The sequence below is a fragment of the Lepisosteus platostomus genome, chromosome 19, assembly GCF_059453375.1.
Source record: "Lepisosteus platostomus isolate fLepPlt1 chromosome 19, fLepPlt1.hap1, whole genome shotgun sequence".
In the NCBI taxonomy this organism is placed as follows: domain Eukaryota; kingdom Metazoa; phylum Chordata; class Actinopteri; order Semionotiformes; family Lepisosteidae; genus Lepisosteus; species Lepisosteus platostomus.
In genome coordinates, this window is record NC_142629.1 from 7,619,717 (window position 1) to 7,633,875 (window position 14,159).

The window sequence follows — 14,159 nt, forward strand, 5'->3', positions numbered from 1 at the left end:
TGCATTTCAAAAACACTTTATTATCCATTTACTTAGAATGCAATAATTCACACAATACAAAGATATGAAGAGTAAAAAAAAAAAACTTGTTCTACACCTTTTAATGCCATTTAAGAGGAAAAGGGCTTAAGGTTCTGAATGGTGAAGTTCAGAAATTAAATTTTTTGTCCACCTCCTGTGGCTGGAAAATGTAACTGCTTTTGGTGGCTTCCGTTTTCAGGCATTCCACATCTGACTCCTAGGTTTAAGATTTTCACAAGATGAGAAATGGGTCACGGCAGAAGGAAAGGTTTAGTCTACAGGTCAACATTTCACAATGTTCTATACAGCCCTCTAGTGTTACCCAATTATAATCATCCTTGCATGACTGGTAGAGATGAATAACACCCATAATTTAGAACCCACTAAGTTTTTAGCCCTATACAATTTTTGTATATGTAGTCTTTTAGGTTTTGACATTTTCAATTTCTAAGATTATAGTCTCAGACAGTTTTCATTAATCTGATCATGTAAACAATCCTTTAAATAGTGTAAATCACTCAAATGTGCTGATTCAATGCAGTAATCCATGTGTGGATTATAACTACATTCCAAGTAGACAAAAGGACTAAGCATGTCTGGGGTTAGGACTTGCCTCTCTCCAGAGCAAACCACACATGCTCATTAAGAAGGCAGGTGTTTATTACAGTTGGATCCTTCTGCAGACTTTGAAGAATATAAAGCTGGCTTTTGGGGTTCAAAATAATCCTGTTAGGAGCATCTTTAGTAGCTGCTACATTGGAACAAAGGTTTTGATATTTCAGGCAAAATTCTACATACATTTCCTTGCAAAGTAAGTAAAATCAAAAGGTATATTATGTAGAGTATCAGTTAGGGTCTCTTGCTCCCTCCCCAAGGACAAAGTAATTATCTGCCCCTTTTCCAATATGCTGCACCTCCAATAAAGCCATACATATACACAAAATGGAATTGTGGGCAATGCAGGAAGGTACAGTAGCTTTTGATCAGGCTTACCTCATTAAAGTACTTCTCTATCAGTGCCTGTGCTGCTCGATACACAGAATCATTCTCGTGGTTCTGCAGCAGCTCTATCCTGTCAAGCCCTCCCAGTTCCTCCACCAGAAGGCACAGCTTCTCCGTTTCCCCCAGCTTCTCCGAGGCCTGCAATGGAGCAGTTCCAAAAGTAGCAAGACTGCAGTCTCACATCAGAAAAAAACCCAAAACATTTAGAGCTTTTAAAGTTAGGCAGGGCAGTATTTTCCCCCAATCATCCATCACCAAAAGCTTTCACTTCCTGATTATACGATGTATAAATTATTAAGCATCACTTAACTGACATAAGGTGTAAATTCTTAAAGTCACCCAAAAGATCAAGCTGCTTTCTCCACGCAATGAGACTGCATCTATGCCCTATTGCACACAACACCTTCATGTCTCATTTTTGTTACTTAAGTCTAGGAGGAACACGCTCCGAGGTTTAATACTAAGGCCTAGCCCAAGTACTCTGGAGCTTTTCTCCTAAAAAAATTGCCTACCAGAAAGATGTTGCTGATGGCATCAAGGATGACCAGGATGGTTCGGCTGTCTTTGATCTGCAGCAGATGCAAAAGGGCCTCTAAACCCCCACTCTGGACAAGGTGGACAACTTGATCCACAGTGCCTCCACTCGTGTAGTTGGTGATGGCCCACACAGCCTCACGCTGGGATTTGAAGTCCCCCTGAAGAGCATATGGTTAGTTGGCCATTTATCATCACCTGTGTGCATTTAGAGTAACTTACACTTGCAAAATTCAGAATTAATCTACATTAATGTCCACAGATTCTCTTAAATTCCATAAGAAGCACAAGCTGGTAGAACCCATTAACCTTATGGGCTGGTAAAGAATGTTTTGCATTGAAAAAACTAGCCCAAAGTCCCATTTCTTGAAGCAGGAGGATTTTATATGCATGCTATCGTTGTAAAACTATAGGTGTTACGTATACAGCTATTTTGCAAAAGTATATTCACCAAACGATCCTTGACTGAATGCTGCCACCTGCTGGCACTTCATGCCAAACAGCAGTTAAAAGGGAAACACTGGGGTATGGAAGGTGAAGGCAAAATTATGTACATGACCAATTATGCAAATTGAGAACATGCTTTGCACTTACATTTCTGAGGAGATCAATGAGGGGCAGGAGAAGGCCACACGTTATGAGCTGCTGGATTTGTGGTGAAGGTCCAGCTGCAATATTGGACACAGTCCAGGCAGCTTCCTTCTGCACAGAGGGTTTTGGGTGACGCAGAAGCTGTGGCAGGACAGACAGCACGCCTGCATCTATGGCAGTCTGAGTCTGCACATCTGTTCCAGTTACAATATTCCCAATGCACCGGAGAGCTGGGGTCTACAAAGAATTTGTACTTTCAGAACTAGACCTAATATCCAAGCTGTTTGAAAGGCATTTTGGAAGAGGCATATTTGACTCCTTTCTCTAATCACTACTCATTAGGAACACCAATAATCAATTAATATTATACAGTACATGGAACATCAATGATTAACGATTGCAAAACTGGAGCTGTACCGAGACAAATCAGTCAGACCTTCCTCTCTGTACATCTCCACACCTAGGTTTTTCGCTTTCCTGCCTAAAATGCATTAAGATGGTTTGGAGCAACATTACAAATGGATATGGGTTGGATCTCTTCACAAGCAGCATGAGGCTCTTCCTATCACGACTAAATACAAATGGTATTTACCAGAACTGATAGTTCTTTGAACCCCATCAGGGCCACAAGTCTTGGTACAATGCCAGTCTTCACCACTATATCAATCCGGTCATTTGACCCATCAGTGAGATAGGACATGGCCCAGCAAGCATCAGACAGGATTTCCTTGTCCTCGTGATGAAGTAGCTGCATCAGTGTGGGCAGGACCTGCTGCACCGCAGACAGAGGAGGGTAAGGGTTCTTGTTCCTGCATAGGTTTGACAAGGTCCAGGTCAGGTTGCGCAGGTAACCAATCTGCCAAAACAAGAGATTCTGGTGGTTTGGGGAAATGCAAGAGGCAAGTAAAAAATATTCAGTAACATGAACATGATTCATGGCCCTGACAGCGATCCATTACAGAGTGCAAAGTGCTTACTGGGGTGTCAGGTGTCACTTTCACAAGCAAGGCAGGAATAACGTTGCAGTTAATGAGAGCATCACGATATGCTGGACCATCACCTGGAACAAAAAAAGGTTCATTGCATCACCCGTCAAAGACAAGAGACTTAAGACCCAATAAAGCAATTATTTCCATCTTCAATAAGCCCAATGATAGACTACAATTTAGTCAAATTAAGGTTAAACTGGTTAAAGCCAACACCATCTAGAAAAACCAGCTACACTGGGGCCCTTAAGAACTGAATTTTAAGGAACCCTTGTTATGCATTCCCCCCCCAAAAAAAAAAAAAACGACAACAAGTAGGCTGCTAAAATTCTAAATTAACAGTCTGTCCTAAAAACTCATTTTGATTTCATGCGCAATTTATTTCAAACAGGTGAGTGGTAATAAAAGTACCTGCAATATTTCCCAAGGCCCACACTGCCTGCTCACTGATGTGCAATAATGGTGAAGACAGGAGGGAAATGAATTTAGGTATAGCACCATGCTCCACAACCTGCTGTGTGTGCCATGAGGTACCAGAGGCAATATTGGTAAGGGCCCAGGCTGCCTCAAACTGAAGAGCAGGCTCATCATCCCTGCCCAGAAACTCCACAAAGCAATCAATCAGTCCCATGTCAATGACCTCCTGCAGGGGTGGGGATTTCTCTTGGGAGAGGAGTTTCCTATTGGGAGGGAAACATTCACTTGACAGTCAAGATAACAGCATACAGTAAAATGCACATACAGTACAGTCATATGGGGAGAGAAAGGCAATCTAAGTCAGTAAAATAGCTTCAAAAAATAAGGTCTCTTTACTTAAGGCATTTTAGGATGTAAATCTTCCTGAGGAAGAACTCCTGAAATTTCAGTGCATTTCCATACAATGAATGCAGGTGTAGGATGATTGCCAAGGATCCCAAGTTTTGCAAGTTCGATTTAAGTTCAAAAAAGGTCAGACAGGATTTGCAATTGCCATCAACCCTGTACTGTACTTATTTCCAACTTTCAGAAATGCCCTCATTCAGATGTTGCCTGAAAGTTTATAGATTGATACTTTATTGATCCCGTGAGGGAAATTGCAGAAGAAAAATATCTTGGGTAATGCATGAGAGTTGTCTGGTACAATTGATAAACTAGTTAGAGCTATTGCCAGCAATGTGCAGGGAGGCTTCAAAAAGCTCTGTATGCTGAAGTTGTTGCAAACAGTCCTTTAAGCAGGATATTTGGCACACTGGACTGAAGAAAGTTAATTGATCTGCTTGCTTGACAACTTAAATGTCTGAACAAATGACACTGGAGTTTTAGAGCTCAGGTGGGAGCCAGCAGAGTGTACCCTCAAGACCAGGCTCAGGAACCACAGCCCTGGACATTTCATACCCAACTGGCAACTACTGTACCATCAGAGATCACCACTTTTCAGCTTGGCTTCAGTTAGAAAAATCCCACTGTGGATATTACAGGTTTAGGCAGTACCTTGCCGCCTGAGTCCCTCGGGTTTGTCGTTCTTTACAGTCACTGTTAACGCAGCTGACAATCTCCTGAAGGGTGGCTGCAATAGACTAAGGAAGAAACCAAGTTGTCACTATTGGATTAGACCATCAAATAAACACAGGCTTCACCCAGCTTTGGGACTACCGTCTGCTGAAGAGATTACACTAAGAACTCACTAACATGAAACTGCATGCCAATGAATCTCCTGCCTTTCAGATGACAGTGTACCAAGTATAACCAGCCTGCGGTCATTGTGAGGGCAGTGAAACCAGAGAATCAGGCAGACCTTTGCCTGAAATTACCCTGAAGTGGAATCACTTCACTTTCATCACAGCAGAGGAAAAGAGTGCAGCTGAATGATGTATACAATTGATGTTGCTCAACAGATTACATCTGTCCAAACCAGGGCTGTTTAATCTTGGTACTGAAGGGCAGGTCTGTGGGTTTTCATTTCAAATCAACATTTAATGAGCTTAAATCAACTTAATAGCTTCTTCCAGTTCCTCAGGTGCTGCCGTTTTAGAGATCCTACAGGACTAGGACTGGAAACCCCTGGTATAAACATAATTTAAGAGCTCTTACTTCAGCTGCAACTTTATTACAATGCATAAAGTTACCTGCGGATTCGGACACTTGAGTTCTGGAGAAAGCGGTTCATCACTCGGCAGTGAAGAAACATTTCTCCTCTTCAAGATATTCTCGTTCCTCTGGGCTTTCCGGAGTTCAATACTAGCTTCTATCCTCTGTCGCCTGAGTTTCTGTTTTAAAATTAAATATATATATATATGCACACACTGAGAAAACTGAATATTAAATAAACATTCAAGTGCCTGTAAAAGTGAAAATCAACTGCTTTCACCGCTTAGAAGAAAACGCTCTCAATGGCTCATCGAAACCGAGATCTTGCAACTCACCGCTGGGTCTTTGCCTTTATTTTTGAATTTAGCAAGTCGCTCGTCTTCTTCGTACGTGGGCATTTCGGCTCCTGAAATAAATGGTGAAAACCTAAATTCACAGCAGAGCTACTTATACAGTTATATCCAGTACTTGTAGACTACGATTAAAAAAAGCCTACAACAATTGGCCTCGAACAATTCATTAGCGTGACACACCGGCATTAAATGAAGGTCTAGTTTTTTTGTTACGAAACCAAAAAATTAAACCTTCATTGAATTCGTCTCGCTAGTCCTTAACACCGAAACAAGTACATTACAGTAACTGAAATATACACAACGCAAAGCTGTAACCGAAAGAAACCGGACATTTTTTGTTCAATTCTAAATCCAATAACGCACTGAGACATGTGCATTGCTGCCTCAGTAGGTCACGTTACGGCTATTTACTCAAATTAAACTTTCTTAAATTTTAATTTTATCTTACATAGAACGCTAATCTACCTCAGCTATTTTCCAAACTATTCAAGGTCTGTCCACTCTGGTCAAAATTCAACTATCGCCATTTTTGTTTGTGTGTTTATATGTGCAGGTGATGAGCACCAAAATCGTAACAGGTGGGATTTTTTTCTTCTGTTTGAAAGAAGCCACTCCCATTCTAATAGGATGCTAATACTAGTTGTATTTTTAAAAAGTGTTTGTAGAAATAATCACTTCTAAAATAACGCTACTATATTCTAAACTGAAACTTACGTTATGTTAGTTTTTAAAACACGAAAGACAAAACACCTCCTAACGGCACCATACAGTATTTCAAAGTGAGCTATTCTTATAAACTGTATTATGTATAAAACAATATACGATGTATTTATATTATTACCTTAAGATTTAAATCAGACATATTCATCACTGTAGTTGAAAAAGATGCTGTTTATGACTTTTAAGCATTGATTTATGGATTTATCCATATGGGAGTTTTGTTACCTTTGAAAACTTTAAACATTCTATTCAGAAAATGTATAAATACGTTTTTTAACGAAGAGTCATCCACAGACCTTTTCCCACTTTAACATCTAGAGATGTTAAACGATGCTTGCTGCCTAAGTAATAGGGCTTCTCATTCTTAATAAACTGATTTGAATGATGATGTCTGCTGTGTGTTCATTCAGTTCACTCATCACCTGGCAATTGGTAGCATAACAGCATCAGCCGAGAAAAACATCCTCCCTGGGGTGTTGACATTTCATACCCCTAGATCTATTAAGTACCCAGTTTTAGTATTTCCACAGCTCTGCACCAATTTAGATGTAGGATGTGGTGGAAAATGTTTCCCATTCTGTACTCTGAATTTAAGTTAAACTCGTTATAGAGGTTCGAGTGTCTGCACCGGTGTGCGAGTTGCAAAGTAGCATAGGAGCAGAAAGAAAAAAACAAGGCTTTGGCCTTTCTTCAGGTTTGTGACACTCCTGGCAAGTGCATTTCAGCTGTGGAGTCATCTTTAGGTGTATGACACACTTGAGTGAGGCCCCACTACCTAAGCAGAAGGAGACATCTCCTTTAATATTATTACATTGATTTGCTTTATAATAGCTCCCCTTCATTACCACACAGTAACAGATGACAATAACTCAGCTCAATGAGATGCATACTGTATGTGCAAAAGGTACCACTATTTTAAAAGTGAAGATGCCTGAATTCAATCATGTTGTAATTTCTTAACTTATATTACTGGGAAGTAGGAAATAGGATCTATACCAGGTGTAAAGTAAAACATTTTGGACAAAACCTCAGTTGCTTAGAAAGCAAAATGAGATATTTGCTCATTTAAACCCTTTCAGAGAGATTATTATGGATATGTTCAACATAAAGACCACACTGTTTGTGGTCTGTTACTTATGGAGTTCTGAGTTATGTGTGAAACACACATAATGCTGCTTAAGGCTATTGAAAGCGTACACAGCGCCTCTATTGTGACCTGTTGGAAGTCCCTTTCAGTGAAATTTGACTGTCTGAAGAAACTGGTATTTTCACTGTTCTCAGCATTAGGATCAACCTGTGAACAGGTATTTTTACACATGAAGTCAGTTCTTTGTCCCTCTTATAGTCAGTTAACATCTGAACACTCAGAGGCTAGCATGCAAGTTAAAGGGCAAGGATCACACTTAACGGTAATCCATCCATATTCATTTATTAATTTTAATATTATTTTTATTAATCAAAATGTTAGTATTGACATTTAAAAAGTATCAATTGCACCCGAATCGATAAAACCACGTTCAGGAACTAACTTTTGGCATCCCCCTTCTGAAAGGTTGCTAACCCCTGTTCTATATAAAGTCCTTAAAAAAGCAGTATAGTTCTGTAAACTTTAAAGGGCAAATTGTTCCTCTGCCTGTGGTTTCTGGCAGAGCAGAATATGTTGGTAATTCTCACTGTCTCCACAGGGAGGCCTGTGGCATTCTCCTCCAGGGAAAGAGAGAAACAGCTGAGAATGGGACTTTTGCTCCTGCCTCATCCACAAAGCATTAAATAAACTTCTTAACAAGGTGTCTAAATCTTTCATTTCTATGGATAATTGTCAAATGTAGGTACTGGTTATTCTTTGGACAACACAATCTTATGGCTGCAATACATTGTATTTTATTTGCATATTCACACTACCACAAATGCTGAAACCTTTGAAAGGGTTGTTCAAAATACATTAAAAGCAAACCACAAGGATGCATTAAGGGACTAATTAAACAAATATAGATTAATAATTCAAAAGTAGCTCCCTCTGTAGCAGAACAAAAAAACCAAAGCAAGGATAGAACCTAAACAACAACAAGAAAAATAAAGATTATGATAGACTTATATTTACTGGATTTCATAATAGTTTGTATTATATTTTTACACACAAATCATATTTTTATAAAGCAAAAAAATGTGCTTCTTTTAAAAAATGTTTTTTTTCAAAGTGTTTTGAAAGTGTAAGCATGGCAAATTCGTAAATGAGTTTCTTAATATTCCTGGCGCAGAGAGTAGCCAAAGCAGAAGATGTCTTTCTTTAGCTTCCCATAAAGGGTAAAAGAAGAAAGAAGAACTCCCCAAACACCAGAGCATCAACTGATCCTTCCCAGCAGGACCAAGGCTGCTGCTTGAGCCTTTTGTAATGACTTTTTTAATAGTTACTCCTTAATCACGAGTACCAGAAGACCATATATAAAGGATCCTCCAAAACATCCAGCATCATCAACTAGCTCTCTCAGTCTCACTGTTGGTCTTTCTCTGGTAAGTAATCAGATAAATCAACTGCACATATACATGGCATCAAATGGGATTTTCTGGAAGTTTTACTCTCTCTTAATCCCTTTAAGAGATAAAAAAAGTTTATTTCTGAAATATTATATTAGTAACTGTTGCAATTCAATTAGCAACCAGACTTAAAGATCTGTATTAGGCTGCTATTTTATAAATTATTTTACATTTGCAATTCTATACATCTTAAATTTGCATTTTTTTTTAAGATAAGCTTTGTAAAACAGCTCACTGTCTTGATTGAAATGAAAGAAAAGCTTTAGATGCAGAACTAGTGCAATTTCCCTGGTACTGTGTACATTAGTATTTTTTGTCACAGCAGAAGAACATATCCCCTGTAGTACAGTCTTGGAAATTTTACGGTCTGTAGTAATTAGCATGTCTTAAGTTTAAACAATAGAGTTATTGAGTTGAGAATAGGACCACCTGGCAGTTCCATGATTTTGAAATGTTTTTGTCTATTTTCTTTGCAGCCTCAGTCCGGGAGGTATCCTGAATTCTCTTTTCTGCTTCTTCTTCTGCTTTCGGAGAGTTACTCACCATGCCAGGAGGTTATAAAGGAGAGTGTGGGGACGATGTGGACCCTATGCCTTTCCTGGCTCCTTCGGAGAAGGAGAAGCTGGAGGCCGTGAGCAAGCCCTACGACATCAAGAAGTCCTGCTGGGTGAAGGACGAAAAGGAAGGTTTCATTGCAGCAGAAATCCAGGGAGACAAGGGTGATCAAGTCACTGTGAAGACCGCCAAGAACACTGTAAGTAGCAGACAGAGCCAACAGGTCACAGGTCCCATGTACAGGCCTGTCACAAAATAGGTTTGCATGCAAAGGTATTGGCTAGTTGGAGAAGAAGAACTAACCAAGCAAGCATTTCATGATTTGTGGAGCGAGAATGGGTGACGTGGGTATGTACAGCATGGTGATTAGTGCTACTGCCTCATACTGTAGCTGTTGAGTCCTCAACTTATTTCCAACCTGAGTAGGTACTGTTTGGAGTTTGATTACTTTTCTTCTTGGCCAGGTGCATGGGTTTCTTACCACAGTCCTGTATAGTATCTAGGTTAATTGGCATCTCTATGGGAGTGTGTGTGTGTCTATCCTATCCCAATTTCTCTTTGTCTGCTGTAGTAGACTCACTTTGTCTGCTTGTATTGGAGAGAAGGGATGAAAAAAAGCATTGTTTATGTGATGTTGCAGGAACAAGTGAAGTTTCAATATTAACCAACAATTATACTGTTTTTCTTCCTTAAATATGTACTACATATACTTAATACACACCTCTACCAACCTGCTAACATATATTTACTATAATCTTCCTACGGTCAGAACAAAACATTCTTATGTTTTCCCAGGTCTGTGGAAGTCTTTCATTTTGAACTTTTATTTTCTATTGTTGTAATCTACAGTAAACAATCTGATATAGTCATATGTAATACTGATTATTATTATTTCTCTTTGGCTTTGGTAATGGTGTTTGCATAGTAGTTTTAAATTTGATTGAAAGCATTTAAAACATAACAGTGCACACAAGACAAGGCTGTTCAGTCTATTTTGTTTTTTTGGCATTTTAATTTTTAAGGGAAACAAAAGTTTCACCCAGTCATTTCTGAAAGATTTGGGCCTCAGCTAGCTGGCTGGGAAACCTGTTCCAGGTTGTATCTATTGGTCATTGTGTAATAGATACATTGTCTCACCATCTTCAGCAATATTCCATTTATATTAATGTCATGGATGTTGGATTAATTAAATAATTAAGAATATTTTTTCCTGATCATTTGTTCATTTAGATTGTGTGGCAGGCCCATGGGTGTTGCTCAATAGCAGCTATCCTTATATACAGTAGGCAGCCGTGAAGTATGAAATAGTGCACTTTATTTTATGCAGTGCAAAACCACACAAAGCAAAAACCTCACTCTTGAGGTTTTCATCTCAAATGATGCAATAGCACTTAATATACAGGGGGGCAAGAACCAATTTATTCCATCTTTTATTCCCTCCCCCCAGCTGGATAATACATGACTGCTTAACTGTACAGATCAACCACAAAAGTAAGTCTTGTTATTTCTTTTTTTTTCCTCCAGACTCTCACCTTGAAAAAAGATGATATACAGCAGATGAATCCTCCCAAGTTCTACCAGGCTAGTGACATGGCTAACCTGACCTTCCTGAATGAAGCCAGTGTTTTGGAGAACCTGCGTTCACGTTACATCACTATGAGAATCTATGTAAGTCCTGAGTCTCAGGGAGCCCTGTTCAAACACGCACAGTTGATGACCCTTTCAATATACAGTATATTTAAGATTCTTTTCTAAAATGTGTCCATGAAATTGCAAATGAACCCAACAGGGAGAGTTCATAGTACAGTATGCCTCACATCTGCAGGAAAACAATTTTATTTTAGCTGAAGATATGCTCAAAGTCATAGCTAAGAAAGAGGCAAATCTTTTTCTCTTCATGTTAACAATTACACATTTAGAATTAACATTAAAGAGATGTTAAAAGAAATTAATAATATACTGTAAGCCCCATCCTGTCTTGTAATACAGTATTCTACCTTTACAATGACCAGAGCCAATTTTCTTGAAGGCTGTTTAACATTGCTATGTTGCCTGAGATAATAAAACACTCCCAAGACACCCCGTTCTTTGGCACATGTTTGTAGTAATCTATGATGTGTACCTTACGTGTCTTTTCTATTCAGTATGGAATATAAAGAAGTGAAACGTATTTAAATCACCCCTTCTACCCTTTAACCATAGCCACAACCCCAACTAATTAATTTCTGAATTACAATTAACTGTAAATGTGACTTGTTTTCCTCCAGACGTATTCGGGGTTGTTTTGCGTGACCATCAACCCTTACAGGTGGCTGCCCATCTATGGGTCAAAAGTTGCCCAGATGTTCAAGGGAAAGAAGCGCAATGAGGTGCCTCCCCATCTCTTCTCCATCTCTGACAATGCCTATCATGACATGATGATGGGTAAGTCAACACATCACAGCGGTGTGGTACTCAGAAATACACTGAGGCATGTTAAATTATTACTGTGTAATACACCATTATGTATGGAAAATAGAAACACATCTACTGTAGAGTTTCATCTCCCTGATTCCAAATATTGTTGTTTGCTGTTGTCAGGAGAACAATATGTGAATAAAGTGCAGGCAATTTAACAGAGCGAGAAATAAAAGAGAGCAGGTATGAAATAAAGTAGTATGCTCAGAGAGAAAGCTGGAGATTGAGGAAGAAAATATTCTTTCTAGTGGGAACTAAAAGTTAATGCAACACCCGATGAACTGAACCCATGAACTTTAGAATCAGCTAGGTCACAGCCATGTGTAAACAGCAAGTGTCTGTGTACAGTATGACAGCCATCTATAACCTGAAGCCTCTAAGGGAGGAAGAAAAACAAGAAAAATAAACAAAAACCAGAACAAATTGTACTGAGTCATTTGCCTTTTTTTGTCCACCACAGAGCATGAAAACCAGTCTATGCTGATCACGTAAGTCCATGCAAAAAGTTTTTTTTAATCTTAGATAAAGGGACCTGTTACCTATTGCTTTTTAACAACCAAATTCCTGACCTCCACAGTTAACAAGCCTCATTGTCTTCTTGTCTTTAACATACAAGCACACTGCAGAGGTGTTTTTTTAAACATTTTGTCTTATTGCAGCATTTGTTCTTTAATACATCAACTCACCAAATAAATGCAATGTATGATTAAAAGTATTATTAAGAAAATACAATGGTGGCTTTATTTATGGAACAGAAGTTTTAATATATCTAATTATGGCCAACAGTTAGATCAGCCAGCAGATGAAACTAATTCAGGTATCCATGCTGAAATGTAATAGTGTGTATGCTAGATATAAGAGAAATTCACAAGAATTGCTATATGTTTTGCACTCATTCAACTGAAGAACTACAGAACAGTTATATCCATGATATATGTACCAACTTGTTAGAAGTTTATTTTCAAAAACATTTTAGAAATAATAGAAAGTTTTCCTTTCAGTAAACAAAATTGATCAGAGATCCTCCAATATTTTAGGAAGTACTGTTCAAGGTAAAAGACGTTATAGAGTTTAAAATGTTTAATTAAGTAAAATGTAATTTTTTTTCTATCCTACAGTAGGTTTATCTGTTATTTGTTGTACATCTTTCATATGATACCAGTATTTTACTTGAACAAATTTGTCCTAAAATTGTGGAAATGCACTGTGTCACAGAATGCAATGCAACAGAAATGACATAATAGCAATAATTCGGTCATAATGCCATTAAAGGATGATACTCTGAAATGAGTGATTCTGAGATTGTACTACAGTTAGAATGACAAAAGTCTGACACTCTCCCCTCTCCCCAGTGGAGAATCTGGTGCTGGCAAGACTGAGAACACCAAGAAGGTCATCCAGTACTTTGCCAACGTTGGCGCAACCGGAGGAAAACCGTCCTCAGATTCCAAGGTAAATCTACTGCAGCAGGATGTGGGTCATTCAAGTACAGTATCTGCACTTCAGAGAGGCAGAGTGGGACGAGCCCGCTGAGGAACAGAGACCAGCTATTGCTGGAGTTAATCTTCTGGGGAAACATGTTCTGTGATTTCTTTTTCATCATACAAATGATACTACATGCACAAATTTACTTGTCACTGTAGCCATATTGCAGTAAGTGACTTTGCTGAATTTCAAGCAGTCATAGGATACAGAAGCAAACTAGAAATAAATAAATTTTTATTACATTGCCCCGTTTTGATAATGACAAGATATACTGTTTGATGACATTTTTGGTTGTATGCCAGGAGGAAAGTTCTTGGAACTAAGGTTATGTTATATAAATTCTGGGTAGATCCTCAAGAATTTTCCTCCATTTTTATAACATCACTTGATCAAAAGTTATGAGTGTAATTTGCCATGGATTCCTCCACAAGTTTATCCAACATTTTGCCCTCAACAAATGATCACATTTCACTTGTAACTATAGGGTTTAAAAGTAACACCTTTACGTGCACCTTCACTTCAAAGGTCAGTTAACAGTTTTGAACACATTCTCCCTAATCTTTTAAACCCCAGTTTACCCAGTTTTACTCCACTCTCTTGTGTTTTACATCAATTTTCCAATATTTTGTACACATTTCATATATGAAATTAGGTTAGCCTCCTATCATCTACATCTTTTCTTTGTAACAACTCCATCATTGCTTTTTTCCCCACTTTTCATCATACAGTATATCAGTGTTTTGTCAATGTCATTACTCAACAAAACATTACATGTTTTAATATCACTACAATCTTGCTTTGTAAGGACTATGTGAATAAGGGCACTGTAGTACTTTCACTGTATTAACTGGCG

At 38.5% G+C, this 14,159-nt stretch overlaps 2 protein-coding genes across 4 annotated transcripts in view; one reads left to right on the forward strand and one right to left on the reverse strand.

Annotated features, from left to right (window-relative positions):
- kpna7 (karyopherin alpha 7 (importin alpha 8)) lies at positions 1-6,290 on the reverse strand. Of its 2 annotated transcripts, none has more exons than XM_088612621.1 (11): positions 6,269-6,290; positions 5,537-5,607; positions 5,240-5,380; positions 4,605-4,690; positions 3,546-3,814; positions 3,126-3,208; positions 2,741-3,004; positions 2,152-2,385; positions 1,536-1,718; positions 1,015-1,161; positions 1-238 (listed from the first exon to the last, which is right to left on the reverse strand). In XM_088612621.1, exons 2-11 carry the CDS (start codon positions 5,597-5,599, stop codon positions 149-151), a joined length of 1,560 nt encoding a protein of 519 aa, XP_088468747.1. In that variant the 5' UTR covers positions 5,600-5,607; positions 6,269-6,290; the 3' UTR covers positions 1-148. The 2 variants fall into 2 exon arrangements, with proteins under 2 accessions (XP_088468747.1, XP_088468746.1); XM_088612620.1 differs by lacking the exon at positions 6,269-6,290 and adding an exon at positions 6,020-6,186.
- A 2,414-nt stretch (positions 6,291-8,704) lies between these two features.
- LOC148645058 (myosin-16-like) overlaps positions 8,705-14,159 on the forward strand; it is a 31,660-nt gene continuing 26,205 nt past the window's right edge. The window contains exons 1-6 of one of the 2 annotated variants that reach the window (XM_088613326.1): positions 8,705-8,785; positions 9,286-9,563; positions 10,889-11,032; positions 11,632-11,788; positions 12,282-12,309; positions 13,174-13,273. In XM_088613326.1, the coding sequence (XP_088469452.1) occupies positions 9,354-9,563; positions 10,889-11,032; positions 11,632-11,788; positions 12,282-12,309; positions 13,174-13,273 (639 nt within the window). In that variant the 5' untranslated portion in view covers positions 8,705-8,785; positions 9,286-9,353. The remainder of the gene's footprint in view (positions 8,786-9,285; positions 9,564-10,888; positions 11,033-11,631; positions 11,789-12,281; positions 12,310-13,173; positions 13,274-14,159) is intronic. The other variant, XM_088613327.1, reaches the window with a different exon arrangement.

Excerpts from the sequence above, each read along its gene's own strand:
- kpna7 (XM_088612621.1), bottom strand. The coding sequence starts at position 5,599 with ATGCCCACGTACGAAGAAGACGAGCGACTTGCTAAATTCAAAAATAAA. Across the intron at positions 3,209-3,545 it reads GGCCTTGGGAAATATTGCAG|GTGATGGTCCAGCATATCGT; the intron begins GTACTTTTATTA and ends TTTTTGTTCCAG. Across the intron at positions 1,719-2,151 it reads TCATTGATCTCCTCAGAAAT|GGGGACTTCAAATCCCAGCG; the intron begins GTAAGTGCAAAG and ends TATGCTCTTCAG.